Source organism: Mobula hypostoma, chromosome 8 (assembly GCF_963921235.1).
Source record: "Mobula hypostoma chromosome 8, sMobHyp1.1, whole genome shotgun sequence".
Classification (NCBI taxonomy): domain Eukaryota; kingdom Metazoa; phylum Chordata; class Chondrichthyes; order Myliobatiformes; family Myliobatidae; genus Mobula; species Mobula hypostoma.
Genome location: NC_086104.1, coordinates 89,970,215 through 89,994,370, shown reverse-complemented (window position 1 = coordinate 89,994,370; position 24,156 = coordinate 89,970,215). Strand labels below are relative to the sequence as shown.

Here is a 24,156-nt window from a genome sequence, read left to right as displayed (position 1 = left end):
CAGTACAAAGATGGTTGTTCAGCAGTTGGTGTATTGGACAAATAAATAGTAACAAAGCATCATAGATTATAGATGGAAGTATTCATGGTGGGCTGACTTTAACTCTAGTTTGCAATCTCTTTACCGTACTCCATCTCATCATTATTCTTGATCCAGATCTTGATCCAGATTATAGGAGAGGTGGTCACTGGCAAACTTGAAGATCATGTTGGTGCTTAATTGGTCCCACCTTTGTGAATGTAGAGGGAGCCAAGCAGGGGACTGAGCACATAACCCTGGGGAGCACGAGCTTTGAGGATCAGGGTGGATGAAATGTTACAGCCGATTCTCACACACTGAGATCTGCTAGTCAGCAAGTCCAGAAGCCAGTTCCTGATGGTGGTGCCATGTCCAAGAGTCAAGTGGTGTGCTTATCAGTTATTATGGTATTGAAGTCAGAGCGATGGGTGGCATCTTGACATGTATTCTTATGGTTGAGGTGATCGAGAGTTGAATGTAACACAAGGGAGATGGCATCGTCTGTGGACTTTTCAGTATGTGAATTTCAGGGGGTCTAGGTTATCTGGGAGGCTGCCACTGATATGAGCCTTTTACCAATTTCTCAATGCACTTGTAATGCCCTGGTTCATATTTTTACTGTTATACTGCAGGCATTTCATTTAGCAGCTCTGTCAGAGCAGTCTGTTCTGCTTTCAGCCTGCTTGGGTTATTGTTGAAGATCAGTAATGATGAGGAATGTGTGCCAACCAATTAGGATGGTAGAACTGAGGGAAGGTTTTTGGTGAGGGACAGTAAGATTGGGCTTGGGGCTTTTGTTTGGCGGGAGATGAAGAGAAAAATATGAGTAAAACCCCTGGCCTGGGCGAAGATGCTGAGCTAGGCTCTCCTCCCCTGTTAATAGACTTGTAGATTTTATAAAGACAACTGGTATTTCACTATGGTGGCACTTCACTGCTTCACCGTACTAACTGTAGGTTGTCCATGTATTAGGAAAGACACTATAGATTGAAGGATTGGATTATTTTTCAAATGAAGAAAATATCAAAAATAAGCTCGCAAACACGAGGAATTCTGCAGATGCTGGAAATTCAAGCAATTCAAATCAAAGTTGCTGGTGAAGGCAGCAGGCCAGGCAGCATCTCGAGGAAGAGGTACAGTTGATGTTTTGGGCCGAGACCCTTCATCAGGACTAACTGAAAGAAGAGCTAGTAAGAGGTTTGAAAGTGGGAGGGGGAGGGGGAGATCCAAAATGATAGGAGAAGACAGGAGGGGGAGGGATGGAGCCAAGAGCTGGACAGGTGATTGGCAAAAGGGGATACGAGAGGATCATGGGACAGGAGGCCAAGGGAGAAGGAAAAGGGGGAGGGGGGGAAAACCCAGAGGATGGGCAAGGGGTATAGTGAGAGGGACAGAGGGAGAAAAAGGAGAGAGAGAGAGAAAGAATGTGTGTATATAAATAAATAATGGATGGAGTATGGGGTGGGGGGGGGGGAGGCTCCTGTCCCATGATCCTCTGGTATCCTTTTTGCCAATCAACTGTCCAGCTCTTGGTTCCATCCTTCCCCCTCTTGTCTTCCCCTATCATTTTTGGATCTCCCCCTCCCCCTCCCACTTTCAAAACTCTTACTATCTCTTCTTTCAGTTAGTCCTGACGAAGGGTCTTGGCCCGAAACGTCGACTGTACCTCTTCCTAGAGATGCTGCCTGGCCTGCTGCATTCACCAGCAACTTTGATGTGTGTTGGTCAAAAATAAGCTTGAGCTTTTGGGGGCTAGGCATGGATAATGCACAAATACAAAGAGGTTTCATTTTAAGGTGATTGGAGGAAAATACAGGAGGGATGTCCGAAGTTTTTTTGTACACAGAGTGGTGTGTGTGTGTGTGTGTGTGTGTGTGTGTAAGCCCTGCCAGGGGTGGTGGTAGAGGCAAATACATAAGGGGCATGCATTTAGGAAACTCTTAGATGGGCAGAGGGATACGTAAAAGAAAATGGAGTGCTACATAGGAGGGAAGAGTTAGATTGATCTTAGAGTAGATTAAAAGGTCAACACAATATGGGGGGTTAAGGACCTGCACTGTGCTGTCATGTTCTGTGATATCACTTTGAAATGGTTGAGTGGAAGAAGTTCTGCCAAACTAGAGTGCAGAAGGATGGAAACAATGTTTAGTTCATAGGTTTTAATTGGCTCTGAGAGTTTTTGGTTCATCTCGAAGGAGATGTTAGCCTAAGAGAGCGTACTGCAGAGGTTTATCAGAATAATGCTGGGGTTGGATTATTCCCAAATACTGAAAATGAGGGAATGTATGATCTAAAATCATTGATTATTTTGTTTTTTCTGTCGGCACCATCTCCTTGTGAAGAATTTCAGCATGCAGGCTTAACATTAGAACAGGGACATTCAGGGTAATGTTGGGAAGCACTTTTATTTGTTATCTCTCAAAAAAACCTATTGATATGAAACGTTGCAGAGAGCTTTGTAGGTTTTTTTTATTGTCTGAAGGACCAACATTAAGGGCTGAGTAACCAAGATGAATAAAAAGGACTACGATTCTGAAGGGGCTAGATAGTCCACTATGTTTCAAGTAATCATCTCACAATTTCCTTAATGCAATGATTTTGGTCTTGCTTAGTTTAGACATCAGATTTCTGTTCTTTTTTCTTTCCAAAGTGGATGATTCTCATCTTTACCACATTACACTCTTCATTTGCCAACTTTTTGCCCTCTCGTCTAACCAACTTGGATCTCTTTATGCAGGCTTTTTGTTTTTTTTCCCTAGACATTGCTAATCGTAAAACCATGACACTGGAACAGAATTAGGCCATTTGGCCTGTTGAGTCTGCCCCTCCTTTTCATCATGGCTAATCCATTTCACTCTCAACCCCATCCTCCTGCCTTCTCCCTGTAACCTTTCACACCCTGACTAATCAAGAATTTATCAACCTCCGCCTTAAGTACGCCCAATGACCTGGCCTCTACAGCTGCCTGTGACAACAAATTCTACAGATTCACCACCCTCTGGCTAAAGAAATTCCTCTTCATCTCTGTTCTAAATGGACATCCCTTTATTCTGAGGCTGTACCATCTAGTCCTAGACTTCCCCCAATATAGGAAACATTCTGTCCTTATCTACTCTATCTAGGCCTTTCAACATTCAATAAGTTTCAATGAGATTCCCCCCTCCCCATTCTTCTAAATTCTAGTGAGTGAAGGACCAGAGTCATCAATTGCTCTTCATACGATAAGCCTTTCATTCCCAGAGTCATTGTTGCGAGCCTCCTCTGAAACCTCTTCAATGTCAGCACATCCTTTCTTCAACAGGGGGCCCAAGACTGCTTAGAATACTCTGTGCCATCTATCTTCACCAAATATTTAATCAATTAGAAGGTAAACAATATTGATTTGAATTAGGTAGTATTAATTGTGGATTGTGATATTAATCAAAATGTAGAAATTCCTCAAGGCCAACATTGGAAGAAGTGAGAGTGGCTTGCCATCTTAAACCATTGTAATCCTTTAGTGAGGACAATCCATGAATGCAACTGGATAGGGACTTCAATGATTAATTGATTTATTTATTTCACCATACAGCGTGGAGCCGGCCTTCTGGCCCAACAAGCCATGTCATCCTATCAATCCTGATTCACTCTAACCTAATTATGGGACAAATTGCAATGACAAATTAACCTACCCCGGTATGTATTTAGACTGTGGGAGGAAACCCATGCATTCCACAGGGAGGACGTACAGACTCCTTACAGACAGCATCAGAATTGAACTCTGGAATGCCCCGAGCTGTAATAGCACTATGCCACCGTGGTGTCCAATTAGACTTGGATCCAGCAGTAATGAAGGATTGCAGATTTATTTCCAAAAAGTGAGATTCTGCGGATGCTGAAAATCCAAAGCAACAAAGAAAGTTCTGGAGCAACTCAGCAGTCCAAGCAGCATCAGTGGAGAAGAATAAACGATCAATATTTCAGGCCAAACCCTTCATCAGGATTTATTTCCAAGTTGGGATAGTGGACAATTTGGAAGGGAATTTGTTCCTGTGCACCGCTACCCCCTATCCTTGCTGGTAGAGGTTATGGGTATAGGAAGTGCAGTCGGATGAGCCGAGGCAAATAACCAGAGTGCATTTTGTCGATGGTAGACTCTGCAGTTGAGGGAATGAGGGTTCAGTGTAGTAGAAAGGGCACCATTGAAGAGGATGTTTTGACTGGTGTGGCACTGGGGTTGTTGAAGTTGTTAGTATAGGTTGAGTACCCCTTATCTGAAAGTGCTTTGGATTTCAGATTTTTTTTTGGATTTTGGAATATATAATGAGATAGCTTGGGATCATCATCATTTCTCACTCTGAATTTATGTGCTACTGGTAAGCAGTTTTTGTCTTGCACTTGTTCATCACACAAAAACTGTTACATACCATCAATAAAATGGAAGTATAATGTGCAGGGTAACAGAGCAACACAGCAGCATTGGGAGAATAGCTGAATCAGCTGCTGAACAACGGCAGGCTTTCAGTCTCCACCTACCATGCTGTGTTTTGATCAAAAGTTTACAGTACACTGTATTTGTATTTTACTTTCTTTACGTTTTATGTAAGATACATATATTAAAAACAATCGGCGTTGTTTGGATTTTGGATTTTTTCCCAATCAAAAAAATTTTGTAACTTTTTGGATTTTGGAATTTTGGATAAGCAGTCCTCAACCTGTAGCAAATTTCTCATGCAGCTGACGTGTGCTTTTTATAGATGTGGGAAGGCTTTGGTGTTATGGGACATGTCACTTGCTGTAGGATATCCAGCTACAGACCTGCTCACTCAAATTGTGGCTGATCCAGTTTAAATTTTGGTCAATAGCAGTCCCCAGGATTTTGAGAAAATTGGCATTGTTATTCTTTGTCAGGAGTAAGAGGTTAGATACTCTTGTAATTACTGGCAACTTGTGATGCAAATGTTACGTGCTACTTTACAGCTCGTGCATGAATGCTGTCTACTTTTTGCTGCGTGGACTGCTTCATGTTTTCAGCTGTGAATAGAATATAATGCAACTTTAAGTGCTATAGTATTTAGCAGGGACATTCCCTCCTGTGTTTTGGCTAACATTTCTCTCAAACACAGATGCTGGAAATCCAGAGAAGCACACTGGAGGAACTCAGCGGGTCAGGCAACATTTATGGAAATGAATAAACAGTCACTGTTTTGGGTCGAGACCCTTTCTCTTTCGCTCCTCCCACTTGTCTCAAATAACTGGTTATCATAGCCCTACTTCAACAGCACATGGTTTACAGATGGACAGCATTGCAACATGCTATATTTCTAAAGTATTTTAGGATCATGAAGACTAATGTGGTCTTGAGGTTATAAGAAGCACTGTAGTTGTATTTCTAAGATGATGTTACAAGCATCTAGTTTGGCACTGAGTTATAAATTACTGATCAGGAGATGCTGGAATGATCTGTAGGTATTTATTTAAAATGCGTCTTTCCTTTCTATTTACAGTGAACTGCTTCGTGACCTGGAGAGCTGTGATAGCGACCCAGTTGCAATTGCAGAATGTTTTGTAGCAAAGGTAAATGCTGCCATGGCCTCAGAGTATCTTTGCAAGCTTGAAAGAAAGGCAACTTTTACTTTGTGTGTGCGTAAGACTGCAACGTTTTTTTTTTGCTTCCTGTCTATCTTCAGAACAGCATGGTGGCTGTTTGACCCAATTGGGTTCCAGAGGAAGAATCCCATCAATGCCCATTGCCTTCTCATTTTGACGTACCCCTGCAACTTACTCTCTTTTGCACATGCTCATCAATCCTCCTTTGGTTCGTTTCCTGTCAGCAGCCAGTTAACCAACCAACGTGAGTTTGGAATGCTACTGGGACACGAGATGTTCTAGAGCACATGTGGACTCCACATGGTTGGCACTCATGGTCAGAATCACACCCGGGTCCCTAGAGCACTAGTAGCTGTTCACTGTGGCACACCTGGCCACATTGGGGAAGGAAATGGCCAACTGAGTGTCTTTGGATCACCTGAGTTTAATTCAAAATTAACTTTGTATTAATATACTACAATTCTATTTATTTTGGGTTGCGAAACAATGGCAACATCTTTTGTTTCAACAAGTATCTCTGGAAATATCACATCAACTGGGACGTTGTTGAGTTGAGGGTATTATAGTAGAGAAACAATGTCAAAGCCACGGGGTACTGGATAAAGCTGTCTGAGTTTGACGCTGTTTGGTACTTTCCAGTGGTCCCAGTTAAGACAAGTGAGAAAGCTGTTGAGCTACATCTTATAAATCTGAAATCCGGGTGTTAACTCGTGACTTTTTCTTGGACTCAGATGAGACTTGTAGCCAGCAGAAACTTGTTCTTTCAAGTGTGTGTTTTCATGTGCCCACCCCCTACCCTCAAAGTGTTTGGAGAAGTGTGTGTTTCCCAGCACCTTGTGATATCACCCTGAACATTGTGGCATTCATTCGTAGGTAAAGAAACTCTGTTCAGGATTTCCCCTCCAAAGAGGGGAAAGGAATTCTCCCTTCCCCCATGGGATCTATTTAAGCATCTGAAGTACTTCAGTTAAACATTGAAACAGAGCCTCTGCAGACTAACCTTGTCCAAGTCCAGCACTGCGGAGGCCCTGGCTGCCTTACCTTGGTGTGGTGCAGTCTTCGCTGATGGTGGTGTGTTCGAAACCCATCACAGGTCTGCCAGTACTAATCTATCTAATGTTGGGACATTTGCTGAACAAGCAGGGTCTGATGTGTTTATTAATCTTGATTCTTTCAGAGTGAAGAGTTCCACATCTATACACAGTATTGCACCAACTATCCCAGGTAGGTCTGCATTATTAACGTGAGGACTGGACCTAAAGCTATTAAATGGTCAGTTAAGAGGGAAGTTGTAACTTCATCCGTTCCTTGGGGAACTGCTGTTAGTGAATGCTGGTCTTACATAATGCCCAATTTTATATTATGATGGTATTTGTTCAATCAGCGTCAAAAGCAATCTTGTGTTTCCCAGTTACTCAATTAGATCAAATTTGCCTTCAAGTTACCATGTAGACATCCAGTAACTTGAGCAATGCTTCCGTTGCTTTTGAAGAAATGGTGTTGTTTTTTCTGGTTTCTTTTTTTCTTGGATTCAATTTCTCCAGGGCAGTCTACCAGAAGCTTTGCTGCCTCACTTGTTTCTCTGTATTTTCACTGGAGCTAAACCTGGCAGTCAGCTGACAGCATGATAATGGAATCTGGAAGTTGGATTTTAGAGTTGCATATTTTTCTTATGACATGGGAGAATCCCACTGAAACTATGCAGGCTATGGGAGGAATTCTATTAATCCCATTCCCTCACTTTTATTTAAACTTTTCCGTTCTGTCTATCAACTCCCTCCTCCCATCCCCCCTCCCCTCCCCAATTATCCTCTTGCTATCCATCAATATTAGGGACAATTTATAGTGGTGAGTTAACAACCAGCATGTCTTTAGGATTTGGGAGGAAACATGGAAAACTCGTGCGGTGGCCAAGGTCAAACACTGGTCATTAAATGACTGCTGTGGGCTTCAGTGACCATTATCTCACTCGTAATTATTTTTAAAAAAATACAAATTAAACAACATGAATTTTTTTTATTTTTTAAAAAAAGTGATTAATTTTCAGTTCTGTCAAGATGTTTAAATGTGCTTTTGGACATTAAAGGAATTATTCTATTTTCCAGTCATGCATTTGTATTTGATTCGGAACCTGAAGCAAACAATGACATAAGTGATCTGTTGCACTCTTTGCCAAGAGCAGAAATGATACTAGAGATTATACCATGTTTCGATCTGCTGCTGCGTGCCAAAACTAAGCATTGAAGGAAAGATCAATTTTTTTAAAAAGTCTGTATTAAGGCAAAAATGCAATGTCATTAGAAGGCGCCAATCCAGCATCATGACTCAACACAAAAGTAATTGAGATTAGTCCATATTTTGTACAAGAACGTGGATTTGACAGAGCCGCTGATCTTTTATGTAACCTGCAGATCCGTAGCGGTGTTAACTGAATGTATGAGGAACAAAGTGCTGGCTAAGTTCTTCAGAGAGCGACAGGAGGCCTTGAAACACTCTCTCCCACTGGGATCCTACCTTCTCAAACCTGTGCAGCGCATCCTAAAATACCATCTTCTCTTGCATGTAAGTGTTTGCTCAGGCATTCTTGATCCAAATCCAGTGCAATTGAGCATTATTTTAATGGATATTGATGCTGCCCTTCATTCATGTTACCTTGTCATTATATGCATTAAGGTTTAAGTACCTGGCCCAGATTAATCATTGGCTGCCTCCTTTGTCTAGTTAAGATGCAAAATTTGTAAGGAGGCAGGAATTTTTATAGTTCAAGAGACTTACTGAGCTCCGTGTAACTTAGTTGGATGACTGTACCTTGTCTGTTCAGGACATTGACCTTTACATCTGTTTGATTCCAATAGTAATCGTGATATTGATCCTTTGGGTACAAATGTTTAACGTGTGGTGTGCCAGGCTGTTGGTAGAAAGAATACCCAATCCAAAATGCTATATAAATTATTTATTAACATGCTCAAAAACTAAAAATAATTATTGCCAACTCTGATACCAGAACCAGTGAAATTTTTGGACAGGAAGAGATTATTTCGGTGTAGTTGAGTTGTTTTTGAAGATTAATGTCATGTTTTTAAGTGTCATTATGTCCATGGAGATAGGGAGGCATTTTTGTTCTTTTGTTTTTGAAATGGAAAAACTATTAACTACCACATCAGAAATTGATTTTTTTTTCATATTTTTCCATTTAAAGACATTTTGATAGTGATTTCTGCTCTTCTGAATAATCTTTGTGAAAGCAAATAATTTTTGGCAGAATCTATTTGATGGCAGGCATTGGTCATTAAGGGGCCTGTTCTCCAAACGCAGGTCAGTCCATCAATGCTGCCAGCCTGTGATTTCCATTTCTGCCCACGTAAATAACCATTTTCAACCCCAGACCCAAACCACAGTCGGGTTGTTGATGTCAACCTGCATTTTGGCCTGGCCACAGCTACTCAGTAGGGCAGTTGCAATAGTCTCAACCCTGGCTGGAATTGCCTGGGAACTGTGCAGTCAGTGGGTTCTTATTTGTTTCATGATGTGTTCTGCCTTTTGCCTATTGTTGTCAGGAAATAGTGAGCCACCTGGAGAAAGACACAGAGTGCTATGATGTGGTGCAGGATGCCATTGACACAATGCAGAGGGTAGCTTGGCACATCAATGACATGAAGAGGAAACACGAGCACGCCGTACGGCTGCAGGTGAGTCACCAACCGGGGTTTAAGCGTGCATTCTATGAGGGTGGTGTTGCTGCTGTCAGGGTTTATTGCCCATTTCCACTGTGCTGGAAACCAGTAGTTACTCCTCCTACTGCTAAAGATTTGATTCTGTCTGTGATCCGGGGTGGAAGTCGGTTAACTGTAGTGAGCCTCAGTGTCCACCCCCGCCTCCCCAGGTTAAGGAGGAAATGAACTTGTTCCCCCCCCCCCCCACACACGCACACCCAAACACTCACTGCTGTTTGGCCAAATTCCCCCTGGGTGACGGTTGTCTGTGAATGCTATTTGGCTGCAAAAGCTCGGTAAACCAGTCCACCCAAAATTGCCCTTCTCGAGCACCTGTTGGGTAAAGATGACTGAGAGAGCAGTAAAGGGGGTAAATAAGGAGAGGTACTTTTAATCCAGAGACAGTTAACCTAATTTGTTGGCCATTTCCGCAAGACAGTAACTGGTAGGGATATGTCACAGGATTGCTGAAGCAACTTGAGTAACTTGTGCAGTTAGATTGCAAGAGTAAATAGCAAGTTAAAAACAAGGGAGCAAAATAATAATTATAATGTGGTGAGTTTGTCATGTAATTAGAATGTAGCCTTCATGTCTCCTTTGTTAGTATTAATGTAAGTTCTAATTGCCAAGATGTGTGTTGGGGAAAAAACGGATTATTTTATGGGTACATATTAGACTAAATTTGTCTTGTCATGAGCATAGATATTAAAGGGGTTGTATTAGGGATGATATAAAAACAGTTAGTAGTTCTTCTATATTGACACATTTTAGTCAGAACCCAGACAAGTGAGTGTAATCTTAAGGTATGAAGTAGATAACTATTAATTGGAAAATAACAAATGCTGCTTCACACTGACAATTTACTTTTCACTGAGTCATTAAAATGTGTTGCACTATGCTGTTTTGTTGGTTAATCCGCCTGTGGTTTCCTGCAAAGTGAAGTAGAAGAATAAGGTCCTGCCAGCAATAGATCTCACAGGGCGGGTTGGTATGTTCCATGGTTTGGGAGTTTACGCTACCAAAAGGTGGTCTCCTGTATGTCCATTCGATGTTTTGATGACATTCATCAACATAATGACAAATCATCCGTAAATAAACTTCCCGATCCAAAAACAGTCAAGCTGTGGAAAATGGAACTAGATTGTTAAAATGTTGCAGATCAAAACTGAGCAAGATGGATTTCAGTGGGATAATGGCTTTAAGGAACTTAGAACCAAGGCAAGTAGTTGACATAAAGATGCAGCTTATGTTATTAAACAATAGAACAGGGCAAGAAGGGTGTTTTGATTGCATCAAATGAATGCTTCATTACCGCTGTTTGACTGTATATCTGTGTTCTTGTTAAGGAGATTCAAAGCCTGCTGACAAATTGGAAAGGTCCAGACTTGACCAGCTATGGAGAACTGGTCTTGGAGGGAACATTTCGCTTTCAGCGGGCCAAAAATGAACGCACTTTGTTTCTTTTAGATAAGCTTCTTCTCATCACTAAAAAAAGGGAAGAAACATATGCCTATAAAGCTCATATTTTGGTAAGGACGGTTTTATTTTTATCTGGGTCACTTGCATTTACTTGGAAGTGCTATGGTTTGCTATTGACAGTACAGCAGTGAATCAGAAAAGCTCCTCTGAAAAGTTGTCTTTGTAGCCATCTACAACATCAATCAATAAAGTCAACCCTTTTCAGCTTTTCTGTTCGCTCTTCCGTTCTACATCATCCATAACCTTTAGATCATTCCAAATTATCACCATCTTCTGGAAACTCATTGGCTCTATTTCCATACAATGTCGTGAGAGGCCATTTGGCCCGACGAATCCATGTCAGCTTGTAAATACCATTCCTTTCAATTTTCCTGTCATCTGTTCTCACATCCTTATCAGCTCTTTCCAGATTCTATCACCCGCCTGCACTAGGGGCAAGTTACAGCAGCCAATTAACTTGCAAACCTACACGTGCCTTGGGATGTGGGAGGAAAATGGAGCATGCAGGCGAAACCCAAATACCACACCGGCAGCATTGGAGATGTTAGTGGAGCTACAAGGCAGCAGCTCTTCTGGTTGCACTGCTGTGCTACACATCGCATTTAAGGTTCTTACCCTTGGGTTAAAATGCTTACTGCACCCTCAACGATTTGAATCTACAGTAATTACCAATTCCAAAGCATTCTCTGATCATTTAGTTTTGGTCTTCTGCACTTGCAGCACTGGCAGCCTTTGGGCATTTGTACTTCCCCCCAGAACCTCCAGCTCTCCTTTCCCCAAAACACTAAATCCACTTAATTGGCCAAGTTTCTGGTCACCTAGCTTTTAGTTGACATTAGCCTGATTAATATTCCTAATGGCATTTTGGGATGGTAAAGGAACAATATAAAACCAGTTTGTACATAACGTTTGGATTTTGTGGTGTTTATTGGATCTTGATGTGTGCAATTTAAAGTTCATTAGTGTGTGAAGAAGGCTAACAGAATGTGTTAAGTGGCAGATTGAGCTCGGGTTGAATGAAGTTGTAATGTTCTCTCCCTCTTCAGTGTTGTAATTTGATGCTTGTGGAGGTGATTCCAAAGGAGCCTCTTGGTTTCAGTGTTTTCCACTACAAGAATCCCAAAGTACAGCACACAGTACAGGTAGGATCATCTCTGATGTATGAATTTCTACAACCAGTAGTGTTCTATTGGATAAAGGTGGCTTGGTTTTACAAACAAAATAGCAGTCATTAACTTAGTGTTCTAGAAGCAAATATAGTTGTGTTATGCAAGAATGTGAAGCCAAAATTACCCTCTCTGAACCTTGTGCAATAGCAAGTTCCTATTCTCTCTTAATTCATCTCTGCTTAATTCTCGCATCTCTCCCATTTCATGCACATCTGCTCTCATCCCATCCTCCCGCCACCCCACTAGGAATAGGGTTCTCCTGGTCCTCACCTACCACCCCACCAGCCTCTGGGTCCAACATATTATTCTCCGTAACTTCCGCCACCTCCAACGGGATCCCACCACTAAGCACATCTTTCCCTCCCCCCCCCCACTCTGCTTTCCACAGAGATTGCTCCCTATGTGACTCCCTTGTCCATTCGTCCTCCCCATTCCTCCCCACTGATCTCCCTCCCGACACTTATCCTTGTGGGCAGAACAAGTGCTACACATGCCCTTACACTTCCTCCCTTACCACCATTCAGGGCCCCAGACAGTCCTTCCAGGTGAGGCGACACCTCACCTGTGAGTCAGCTGGGGTGATATACTGCGTCCGGTACTCCCGGTGCGACCTTTTATATATTGGTGAGACCCGACGCAGACTGGGAGACCGTTTCACTGAACACCTACGCTCTGTCCGCCAGAGAAAGCAGGATCTCCCAGTGGCCACACATTTTAATTCCACATCCCATTCCCATTCTGACATGTCTATCCACGGCCTCCTCTACTGTAAAGATGAAGCCACACTCAGGTTGGAGGAACAACACCTTATATTCCGTCTGGGTAGCCTCCAACCTGATGGCATGAACATTGACTTCTCTAACTTCCGTTAATGTCCCTCCTCCCCTTCACACCCCATCCCTTATTTATTTATTTTTTTCCCACCCTTTTCTCTCTCTCTTTTTTGTCCCTCTGTCCCTCTCACTATAACTCCTTGTCTGCTCTCCACCCTCCGGGCTACCCTCCCCCCTTCTCTTTCTCCCCAGGCTTCCTGTCCCATGATCCTCTCCCTTCTCCAGCTCTTGGCTCCATCTCTCCCCCGCCCACCGCCCCATCTTCTATCATTTCGGACCTCCCCATCCCCCCCCCACCTTCAAATCTCTTATTATCTCTTCTTTCATTTAGTCCTAACGAAGGGTCCAGGCCCAAAATGTCGACTGCACCTCTTCCTATAGATGCTGCCTGGCCTGCTGCGTTCACCAGCACTTTTTGGGTGTGTTTATTGAGGATAAAACCTGGCCTCCGCAAATTGTATATTGTATAGTAATAATTCCAAAAAGAAAGATTCCTCTTATATAGATTAAAGTACGTCGATTCACCTACCAATGCTTCATAAAGTGGATAAGGAATCCCTGAATGGGTTTCAGAAATGGACCAGGCAATTTCTTACAGTTTTTTGAAGTTCAAATCTATTTGCATAAGAATGAAAGCAGGGAATTTAGTCCTTCAGGCCCACATTACAGTTGATTTAGTTTCTGGTTCATTGTCTCAAAATCCAGTTGCTAACCTTTACTCTACAATCCCCTGAGATCATTGTTCAACAAAATGTTAGCCTTTGTCTTGAACTTTAGTGGGGTTTATGATGGGTTAGAATGAAGAAGTGGTCAATTGAAAAGTTCCAAGTTCTACTCTTTATAAAAGGTGCAGTGGAAATTTTGATTCTGTCTAGAAGTGTTTCTATGTGATGTCACATCTCAAATTCTCTTATATTTGTCACATCTTGTTACAGGCCAAGTCAATGCAGGACAAGAGGCTTTGGATTCTTCATCTGAAGAGGCTTATTCTTGAAAATCATCCAGCCAAGATCCCAGCCAAGGTGTGAAATCAGATTACCCTAGTTAGCTTTAGGGAGACGTAGGAGCAAAATTAGGCCAGAATTTATGGGACTTTTAAAGTTGAACATCTGTTTTGACAACAAACACACCACGAGAACGGTAAATGTGCCTAGTATGTTCGACAGTGAGGTATTGCTTATAACTTCACTTTGTTACCTTGCAAACTTAACATAAGCCAAGGCATAAAATTGTCCTGTAATTAGTGTAGTGGAGTCTTTGATGTATGTCAGCTGTGACCTACATTCAGCTGAGGCAACATGTTCATGGGCTGTTCTGTTATAACCCAGTGGGGACTGACACCACTAAACTAAATTTGAAGAAATTTCATCAGGAGAAGAAACTAGCCTGGTCAGGCATGTGGGTACAGGTACCACTTCATCATGTGATCATGGCTACCAGTGTATCCAAGAACCAAGAACATGCCCAATATGGTGAACACATCTGGTTATAATCTGTGGAAGATGGCCATTCCACTTAATGTTGTGACAGAAAATGTGCTCAAGAATGATCTTTTGTACCAACATGAAATAGTTGGGAATATTGGCACATAATTATGACCAGAGCTTATTGGCACTGAAAATTCCACTATCTTTGGAGCAATTGTATTTGTTCTTTTGCAGATTCCACCAGCATCCATTAATAAAATAGGCAAAAATGGTGTTGTGTGATTTGTAAATGGTGGGTTGATCCAGATGAAGAGTGTCTGGAATCCTTGCTTTGTATCTGGTGGGACCACAAATTCAGTTCACACACAGACCAGTTATGGTGTGGGGGGAATCAAATGCACTTTGCACCAAAAGCTGCAAGTTCTGGGTATGAACAGACTCAGAAATGTTTTCTGGAACCTTAGTTCATTTCCATTTTGTGAAATAAAGGCTGTTAATTGCACAGCCAAAGGCAAATTATTTGAAGCCCGCATAATCATAGTCAATTCCACATAGGATTATGTATTTGCCACATCCACCCAGCTCTAACCTCCAGTTATAGGCCTTTGTCAGCAAGCAGATTTATAATTAATTTAATGTTGCTGGTCTTGTGTCTTGGTTGTGATAAAGCAAAATAATTAAATTTGATTGTGATCTTTTTAAATGGTTTTTGAAGCTGTTCACCTTATTTTGTCTTCATTCAAGACTGGTCTTGTTTCCCCGAGTCTTGTTTTTACCCACTTCAAACACTCGCGTCTCTTGTTTGTTTCTGCAGGGTGGGATCTACAGGGCTGCTTTCAGCTGCTCTCATTTCTGACGTCAGCAACTGGTTGGGTTGTGTTCAATGGCTAAAGAATCATTATTTTTATTTGCAGGCTAAACAAGCAATTCTGGAGATGGATGCTATCCGTGAGTATTGCTTGATTTGCTTTGTTTGAGGGTGTCTTGCCAATTCATTTCAATACTGATTGGCCTACTCTATGCATTGAAGGTAAACGTGTTCCCATCTGCGTTATGCCAGATCTGGACTGCCACACAGTCCCACACCTTGCTGAGCCATCCAGAACACATGAGGGTGCACTCTTTGGAAAATCTTTTCCTTGGGAATAAGATCTAGTTATACTTGGTTGAACTCCAGCTGAACGAAAAACACTACCCACTATATTGCACACCTTTTTTTTTGAGCATTTGTCCCAGCAGTCGCTCTAGTCTCCTCCTTATGAGCCTGCTTGCTTCTAGGTTTTACATTGTTCTTTGCATATTTGTGGTAACCTGCTTCAGCAACAACAGGTGCTTATATCGAACAGCCTGCATTTTATCCCGAAAACATTTTCAAAGTAGTTGCCAAACTGCAGAAGAAAACGCTGGGAAGACTGACAGGACAAGAGAGGACTTGGATAAAGGAGGAGTTTAAATTGTGTGGCTTGGTGCTTAGTCTTCAACTGAAGCTGCAATTGCCAGGGGTTGGGTGGGGAAAAAAAGGTGGTTGCACAAGGACCAAGAGTTGGAGAAGAGCAGGGTGCTTAGGGGCTGTACTGAGTGAGAAGGACTGGGGATGGTAATGTCTAATTGGTGGTTTTGACCAAAGGGGGCAAGACTTGGGCAGACCTAAACAAGAGGATGAGAATTTAGAGGTGAGTGAATTCTGTTCACAGGGCTCAGCAAAGAGGAAACCTGGTACAGATTTATAAAGAGTTAAGAGCAGGTAGTGTGGACGTATTGCTTCTAACTGTATGGAAAGAGGGTCCAGCCACTCTGTAGGTCTTTGTTCTGCTGAGCTGCAGCCCATTGAAAGTTTTTGCCTGACATAGTGGTCATTCAGCCTATTGCCTTAATTATTCTTTTCCCCCCAGCACTGGGTGTCTTCAATACTTGGCTGCCATGTGCAATGACTGTTTTTTTCTCTCCCCTCACTGGTTGTTTGCTTCACAAAATGGTAATATGAATATCCTAGACGATGAATAACCTTCATCAAAGTTCACCAAACACTTATGGCTGAAACTTCAACTGTTTATTTCCCTCCATAGACGCTGCCTGAACTGCTGAATTCCTCCAGCCTTTTCTATGTTTTGTTCTGGATTTCCAGCATCTGCAGAATCTCGTGCGTTCACCATCAGAGATTATGGTCGTCACAGGGCAGGAACTATAACAATATCAGAGTCTGTCACTAGTAATAGTAATCGGTCTTGATCAAAGAGGTTCTGACATAAATAACCCTGGTGGCAGAACGTTGGGTCCAAAATCAGTTGATCCTCCTGAGCCTGTTTTTCTAGCATTCGCCATATTTCACATTCCTGTCCTCACTTTTGAAAGAACCCTTTTAAATCTGTATTTGAGTGAGAATGTTGTCTACTTCTGATTTTGGAGGAGTGGCAGGTTTAGTTGATCCCACATGAAGGACTCCTGTAAGAGAGAGAGTCCTGTCTCCCTCTTAGTCAGTAGGGAAAGTCACAGCATCTTTTCTTATTCGATCTGACAATGACTATGGTTGGACAGCCTTTCTATTCATTCTGTTTAAAAGTTGATTAATGTTTTGCATGTTCCTCACCAGAGCTTGTGGTGAGGTCGAGCTCAGTTTGAGCTAAACTGGTAGGGGGAACATTGGGAGCAAAGACATCCCAGCTGGAGGCACTCAGCAGGTCAGGCGGTACCACCAGTCCATGTTCCGGACTGAGATTCTTCATCGGGATTTGAAACATCGACTGTTTATTCCTCCCTGTAGATGCTGCCTGACTTGCTAAGTTCGTCCAGCTCGAGGCTTTCACTGTCTGCAGAACCTCATTTGTTGAACATCTGGAGTAAATATCTTCACCACAATATCATTTCCATTTCAGATCACCCTGGTTTCCACTACAGCCCAGAGGGTGAAAGGAAAGCAGATGTAGAGGATGGAATCACACCACGCAGAGTCCGAAGGAAGTCTGGTATAACACAACGCCTTCACAAACTAAGTCTTTCACACTCTCCATCGCGACAAACAGGATTTCTCGGTGGCCAGCCATTTTAATTCCAATCCCCATTCTCATTCTGACATGTCGGTCGATGGCCTCCCCTACGGCCATGATGAGGCCACTATCAGGTTGCAGGAGCAACACATCATATTCCGCCTAGGAGTCCCCAACCTGATGGCATGAATATCAATTTCTCTAACTTCCAGTAATTTTCCCTGCCCCCCCCTTTCTTCTTCCATTCTCCACTCTGACTCCCCTCTTACCTCCTCCTCATCTGCCTATCACCTCCCTCTGCTGCCCCTCTTCTCTGCATTTCTCGCATGGTCCACTCTCCTCTCTTATCAGATTCCTCCCAGCTTCCTTAGCCCTCTACCCTTTTTACCTATCACCTCCCAGCTTCTTCCTTCATTGCCTCCCTCCCCCCACCCATCTGGCTTCACCTATCACCATCCAGCTTCTTCCTTCATTGCCTCCCTCCCCCCACCCATCTGGCTTCACCTATCACCATCCAGCTTCTTCCTTCATTGCCTCCCTCCCCCCACCCATCTGGCTTCACCTATCACCATCCAGCTTCTTCCTTCATTGCCTCCCTCCCCCCACCCATCTGGCTTCACCTATCACCTCCCAGCTTCTTCCTTCATTGCCTCCCTCCCCCCACCCATCTGGCTTCACCTATCACCTCCCAGCTTCTTCCTTCATTGCCTCCCTCCCCCCACCCATCTGGCTTCACCTATCACCTCCCAGCTTCTTCCTTCATTGCCTCCCTCCCCCCACCCATCTGGCTTCACCTATCACCTCCCAGCTTGAACTCTGTTCCCTCCCTCACCACCTTATTCTGGCTTCTATCCCCCCCCCCCCCACCACCACCCCTCGCCTCCTTTCCTGTCTAGATGAAGGGTCTTGGCCTGAAACATTGACTATTCATTTCCATACTCAGCCTGACCTGCTGAGTTCCCCCAGCATTTTGTGTGAATTCCTTATTTCACAGAATAAGCAGTGTTGAAGGTGGCATATAGCTGAGCACACTTGGTTACTCGGAGATGCATTCCTTCTTGGTTGTGTAGTCATGGCCGACCCTGTTGTGTCCAAAACTCACAAGCTCCACCAACTGGATAACCAAAGTACCTTGGAACCTCAAAACTCTCAAATATGCATGTTGGTTCTCATCACAATTTATGAATTTCTTTATCCTTCCTTGGCCAAGATCTGAGAGCTCCCTACCAGCCTATAAACTTTGCAATAACACTTGCATCATACTACAGCAACTGACAGGGATGTCTTGCCAATATCATTGGGGTATATAGGGATGAGCACTAATTTAGTCTTGCCAGTGATGCCCATGTCATTAAAGTTTTAATGTGTGCAACTCCTCCGAATGAACATGTCCACATACAATAGTAAACACCATTACGCAACTGGGAACTTTCTGTACTTGACTAAGTCTGTGATGGAGTTGATGCAGACTTGTATATAAGTCCTTCTATTAACTCTTAATTGTTTTGTTTTTGCAGAGCCATCGGCAAGAATGAAGACTCCCAAACAAATGGGTCAGTAACAAAACTTGTGATTCATTTACAGTAATGTAACCTACAGTATCTTCAGCTAAGCATGTTTAAACTTGTAGGCATTTTCATTTAAGTTCTTGAACATGTTAAATTTTGTTTTCTCACTAATGCCTTTTTCTTTTTGCCCTTTTTGTATTTCAGATACCAGACAAGACAAGGTAAGACTATGTTTGATTTGTGGGACCAATTTTGATTATTAATAAAGAAGGAAACTAGAGAGGTCTGTAAAATGTTTTCAAATGGTACAAAATTGAACTTCCAGCTAGATCTGATTCAAGAGAGTTGTTATTTAAATAAAGCAGTGAGATTAGGAAAGTAGATTTGATTTTATGTACAGCCTTTCATGATTTCCAGCTGTGATTTTAAAAATGTAAGAAGCCCACTTGGGCATTTAGAGTTGTCAGTATCAATGACAACAGAGATTAAGGTTAAATGATTTGGACTGCTTATATTTTAGAAATTAATAGAATAGAACTTGATTGTCATTGCTCAAGACAATGGGATTGTGGTCATACTCCAGATGTTTACAATGCTTGCAGTACGGCTTAACTTAAAAAATCCCATACTTACATGTAACAAGTGACCTGTAACATTATTCAGCTGCACAACAACCCTCAGGAAGAAGCTGTTTCAGTCTTACTCTTGTGACTAAGGTGTTGCTGTATCTCGTACCAGATGGCAGGAGATTGAACAGGGATAGGATGGGTCTTTAATGATGTTACGAGCGCGCCATAGGCATTGAGAGTTGTACATTATCTTCAGGTCCAGTAGTTGTGTCCCAGTGATGTACTGAGCCGTCCTAATCACCCATTAGGGACATTCCATGCAGTCAGTGAATACCATGCAATCTGTAATAGATTGTAAAAGTGGATGTCTTGTGGTTTTGTTTAAAAGGCAAAGTCTGTTTGGGTCTTCCTGTGACCTGTTTCTCATTTCTCTCCCTGTTTTCCATTCCTCCTCCCTTGTGTTCTTCTTGGGCATTTCTCAGTATTTTCCCAGCTTCATGCACTGTATCTTCCTACAGCCGTTGGTGATATAACGTAGCTGAGAGAGCAGAATGCCTTCAGAATCTTCATGTCCCGTAGTGTTTTAGTCAATGCTGTAGTTTGAAATAAGCTCACTGTGCAGGAAATATTATACCTGTGCGCACACAGCGTTTCAAAGATAGCTGAATGATAGGTATAGCTTAGGGTATTTATTCTCTTCTATTTGTAGAGATCATCCTTGGGAATTTTCTGACCCTGTCTGAGAAAGTAGGCAGGGTTTTCTGGTGGAACTAATCTAATGCCGTCAATAAAGTACAAATGGTGCTGGTTGGCTCAAGCCTCTGATGTAGGATTCAAAATTCATTAGTTATGACACATCTTGAGGGCATCCTGAAGTTTTCCCAAATATTTTATACAAGTAATTCCCTTTGGGCTGGAAAGCTTAATGGGTGTGGACCAGCTTGAATATATATGTACGTATATATAAAGAAGAGGCATTGCAACATGTTTCAGTAACAGTTTCACACAGATCAGTTAGGAGCTCTTGACTGCCTCTCTACAGGATATTTAAAAGACTTGTCAATTTCTGAAGATGTTGTCTGGTAGAATGGGGCAGGGTGTGGCCCAAGCGAGAAAATTACTCTGGGATTTCATGTTTGTTTTTGTGTCTAAGGTTACTGCCGTTAGAAGTGGACAGAAATTATTTAGTTGGTTAGTACATGCCAACTTGAAGGCTGGGGATCATGATACGCAAAATGTAGACGGGTCCTTTAGACACAATGTCTGTGCTGAACTTGGTGCTAAATTAAACTAATCCCTCTTGTCTGCGCGTGATGCACTTCACTTCACGTCATGAATATTCATCTACCTATCTAAAAGGCTAAACTATTCTTGAATGCTTTTCTTTTATCTGTGATGTTTTAGTGGAAATATCTAAGCTGTTTAGCACATAACATAAGAGGAAGGGATAATCAGCCTGAGCCAGCCTATACATATTAGCCATTTTTGTAAATATTCTGTACATAGATTTATGAGACCATCTTCTCCCTTTTCAGCATATATTTATTTTCTCTACAAGCCAGCTTGGAGATTTTCAAAGAGTAACTTGCTTTTATGGTTTATCCTTCTGTTTGGAAATTGAATACTCCCTGAGATAGCTTGTTCATTCCCTCCTTGGTATAAATTCATAATGTGATGAAGGTCCAGACATTTTGTGATGGATATTTCCCTCTCCTAACAGCGTAACAGTGTTGAAGGATCCCTCTATTCTCCATCTGTGGAAGTGTTATCCAGTGAAACTACCCTCGACTCAAAGAACAAGATCAATGCACTATCTTGTGGCGATGTGGTCAGCCAATCACGGGAATCCTTGGAGCCGGCCTATCCAGGTGACCTCGAAGAAAGCCTTCACCTACGGCCCTTGGACCAGACTGATGCTGATGATGAAGAAGAAGTTGAACAGGTTGAAGAATATTTTATTGTTGCTATCCAGATACGTGCCCAATGATATCTGAGCTTTATCCTGGAACAGTCTTGTGAGCTATGCTGTAGACACTTGCTGTGCCCCAGTGGTGTACCAGTGCTTTCAATGTAAGCTGAGAATGATGGGGCTGAATGCAGGAACAGAGAAGGTGGTTCAAGCTCTTCCTGCACTAGTGCTCCCTCGAGGCAATGTTGGAGAAACAAACAAGATGCTGGAGAAACTCAAAGGTCAGGCATCATCTGTGGTGGGAAATGGACAGTTGAGTTTTGGGTTGAAATCCTTTATAAATCTTCCCCCTTACAGATGCCTGACCTGTTGAATTGCCTATTCTAGCATCTCCGGCCTCTTGTGCCCCCGCTGGGGGAATGGTGTCTTAGCGAGACAACACGTTAGATGTGATGTACCTTTCAGTGGAGAACTCGTCTTCTCCCTGAGTGGAACATAAAAGGTCCCAGTTCGAGGAAGAACAGTTGAAGCTTCCTTATGTTGCAGCCAATGCTCAGCCATTAGCAATCAGAACTGGAAAAGCCATTCATCAAGTGAGAAATGGATTGCCGTGTTTCCCTTGAATTATATAATTATTTACAAATTGCTGTTAAACATCCTGCTATAAATCATGTTTTGTTTGCTTCCATGCTGAGAAATGCATTCTGGTTTGCTGGGTACTGGACTGTGCAGCTGCGACAATAGGTAACAGTATCACCGGAAAATGAATTTGTGCGCACATGTCTCCCATTATGAGTTTGTAATCAAGGAGCAGCACAGTTGTGTTCTAAAACAGAAATCTTATGTTGGGACACAAAGGCTTGATCAAAGTAATGGCCTTGACCTTGAAGGAGAAAAGGATTTGGGGAGGGAATCTGACAGTTTGAGGTCTAAGGCAGGGGTGATAATGATTGCCCGTGAGGTCAGAACTGGAACGATGTTGTTAGGTTGGAGAAGGGAATTGGAAAGAATGAGTGAGATTATTTATCTAGCGACACAGCCTGAAGTAGGCCCTTCCAGCTCTTAGAGCCACAAAATTCCAGCAACCCCTGACAACCTCGATTTAACCCTAACGCGTATTGGTGCATGGCCAAGTGGTTAAGGCGTCGGTCTAGTGATCTGAAGGTTGCTAGTTCGAGCCTCAGCTGAGGCACTGTGTTGTGCCCTTGAGCAAGGCACTTAACCACACATTGCTCTGCGACGACACTGGTGCCAAGCTGTATCGGCCCTACTGCCCTTCCCTTGGACAACATCGGTGGCGTAGAGACTTGCAGCATGGGCAACTGCTGGTCTTCCATACCACCTTGCCCAGGCCTGCGCCCTGGAAACCTTCCAAGGCGCAAATTCATGGTCTCACGAGACTAACGGATGCCTATTTAAAAAAAACCCTAACCTACTCACAGGACAAGTTACAATGACCTATTAACCTACTTGCTGTCTTTGGACTGAGGGAGGAAACTGGGGCACTCAGGGAGGAAGTACAGAGACTCCTTAGAAAAGTTGCTGGAATTGAACTCTGAACTCTGCCACCTTGAACTGTAATAGCATTGTGCTAACTGCTACACTACTGCACAGTTGATTTTTTTTTCATGGAAAAACTAAATATTTTTGAACTAACATTTTTTTTTCTAGTTTGAGGGAATTTTAAGGCATAAACCATGTTTTTCTCCTTCATTCTCTGTTGCAAACCTCTTGCATCTGAGTTGGTACTTGGATGCAAAACACACAAAAAGTGATGCATTGGTGCCACCTAGTGGCTGAAGTTCGACTGCGGTAACAACAATGGAACTATTCTGTGCAGCATCTTTAATTCAGATTACAATAAAACCTAGTTTTCAATTTAATCATCTGGACCCTGCAAAATTAGATTCTCAAGTAGAGAGTGCTTCAAAGTGTAATTTTTGAAAACATTATCAGGTGAGATGAACTGCAATGATTTTGTTCTGTTTCTGTATAGCATCTTTTATATACCACTTTGGGATAGTTATTCACAATTTAGTACCTTGTGAAAGATGACCCCATTTATTAAGTTGGGAAATGCAGCAGCCAGACCCTTGCTGGTAGGAACTTGCAGTGAACAAAATAATCAAGGCAAATTTGTATTTCAGTGATGCTTATTGGGGGATAATTGTCAGCTCAGGCACGTATCATGTGATGCTGCCTAACCTGCTGAGTTCCTCCAGCATTTTGTGTGTGTTGCTCAGATTTCCAGCACCCGCACAACCTCTTGTGTCTATCATATTCCTTTGCCATGAGGTACAGGAACAAACAATATGAAGTTAGATTTTATATATCTCCAAGGGAGACAAGCTAAATATAGTGTTTATATAAATAATTGATTTAATCAGTCATCACCCCATGTAGTTTGACAGTTTTGAATACTACTATTTGCTGCCCAAACGGCTCACTGCACGCAGAAGAATTTTAACTTTATAATTAAACTCTTGTCTCTGCGTCAAATAGCTTTGAGAGTACACACAGATGGAGGTCTGATCTCCGTTCCTCATCTTACTTTTTCCAAGCGGTTCCTGACATCTTGCCTGTGAAGCCGTTTCTTGTTCCCTTGTCCCCTTCAGAATCCTCTTTAATATCACTGCCATATGTTGTGAAATTTGTTGCTTTTTGGCAGCAGTAGATTGCAATACAAAATTTTTTTAAAACTTTAAATGACAGTAAGAAATATATGTAAAATTAAATTTAACTAAGTAGTGCAAAAAGAGCAGAAAAATAGTGAGGTGGTATACAGTACGTGGGTTCATTGTCTATTTGGAAATCTGATGGCAGAGGGGATCTTTCTTGCTTTACTCATTTCCCACCCATCTTCCTGGTCCTCCGATTAGCTGAGCATTTGAGTAGATTTTCATTCCACCATCCATAATTTTTCTACGTTCATTTCTTTTCAGTTCCCACTCCGAATCA

At 42.4% G+C, this 24,156-nt stretch overlaps 1 protein-coding gene across 9 annotated transcripts in view; it reads left to right on the top strand.

Moving 5' to 3' along the window:
* LOC134350711 (pleckstrin homology domain-containing family G member 1) overlaps positions 1 to 24,156 on the top strand; it is a 198,297-nt gene that overhangs the window by 159,603 nt on the left and 14,538 nt on the right. For all 9 annotated transcript variants that reach the window (XM_063056299.1, XM_063056300.1, XM_063056307.1 and 6 more), the window contains 12 exons: positions 5,505 to 5,574; positions 6,785 to 6,831; positions 8,019 to 8,169; positions 9,165 to 9,296; positions 10,667 to 10,849; positions 11,846 to 11,941; positions 13,737 to 13,823; positions 15,143 to 15,176; positions 17,102 to 17,191; positions 18,730 to 18,765; positions 18,925 to 18,941; positions 21,010 to 21,231. In XM_063056299.1, coding sequence (XP_062912369.1) covers positions 5,505 to 5,574; positions 6,785 to 6,831; positions 8,019 to 8,169; positions 9,165 to 9,296; positions 10,667 to 10,849; positions 11,846 to 11,941; positions 13,737 to 13,823; positions 15,143 to 15,176; positions 17,102 to 17,191; positions 18,730 to 18,765; positions 18,925 to 18,941; positions 21,010 to 21,231 — 1,165 coding nt within the window. The remainder of the gene's footprint in view (positions 1 to 5,504; positions 5,575 to 6,784; positions 6,832 to 8,018; positions 8,170 to 9,164; positions 9,297 to 10,666; positions 10,850 to 11,845; positions 11,942 to 13,736; positions 13,824 to 15,142; positions 15,177 to 17,101; positions 17,192 to 18,729; positions 18,766 to 18,924; positions 18,942 to 21,009; positions 21,232 to 24,156) is intronic.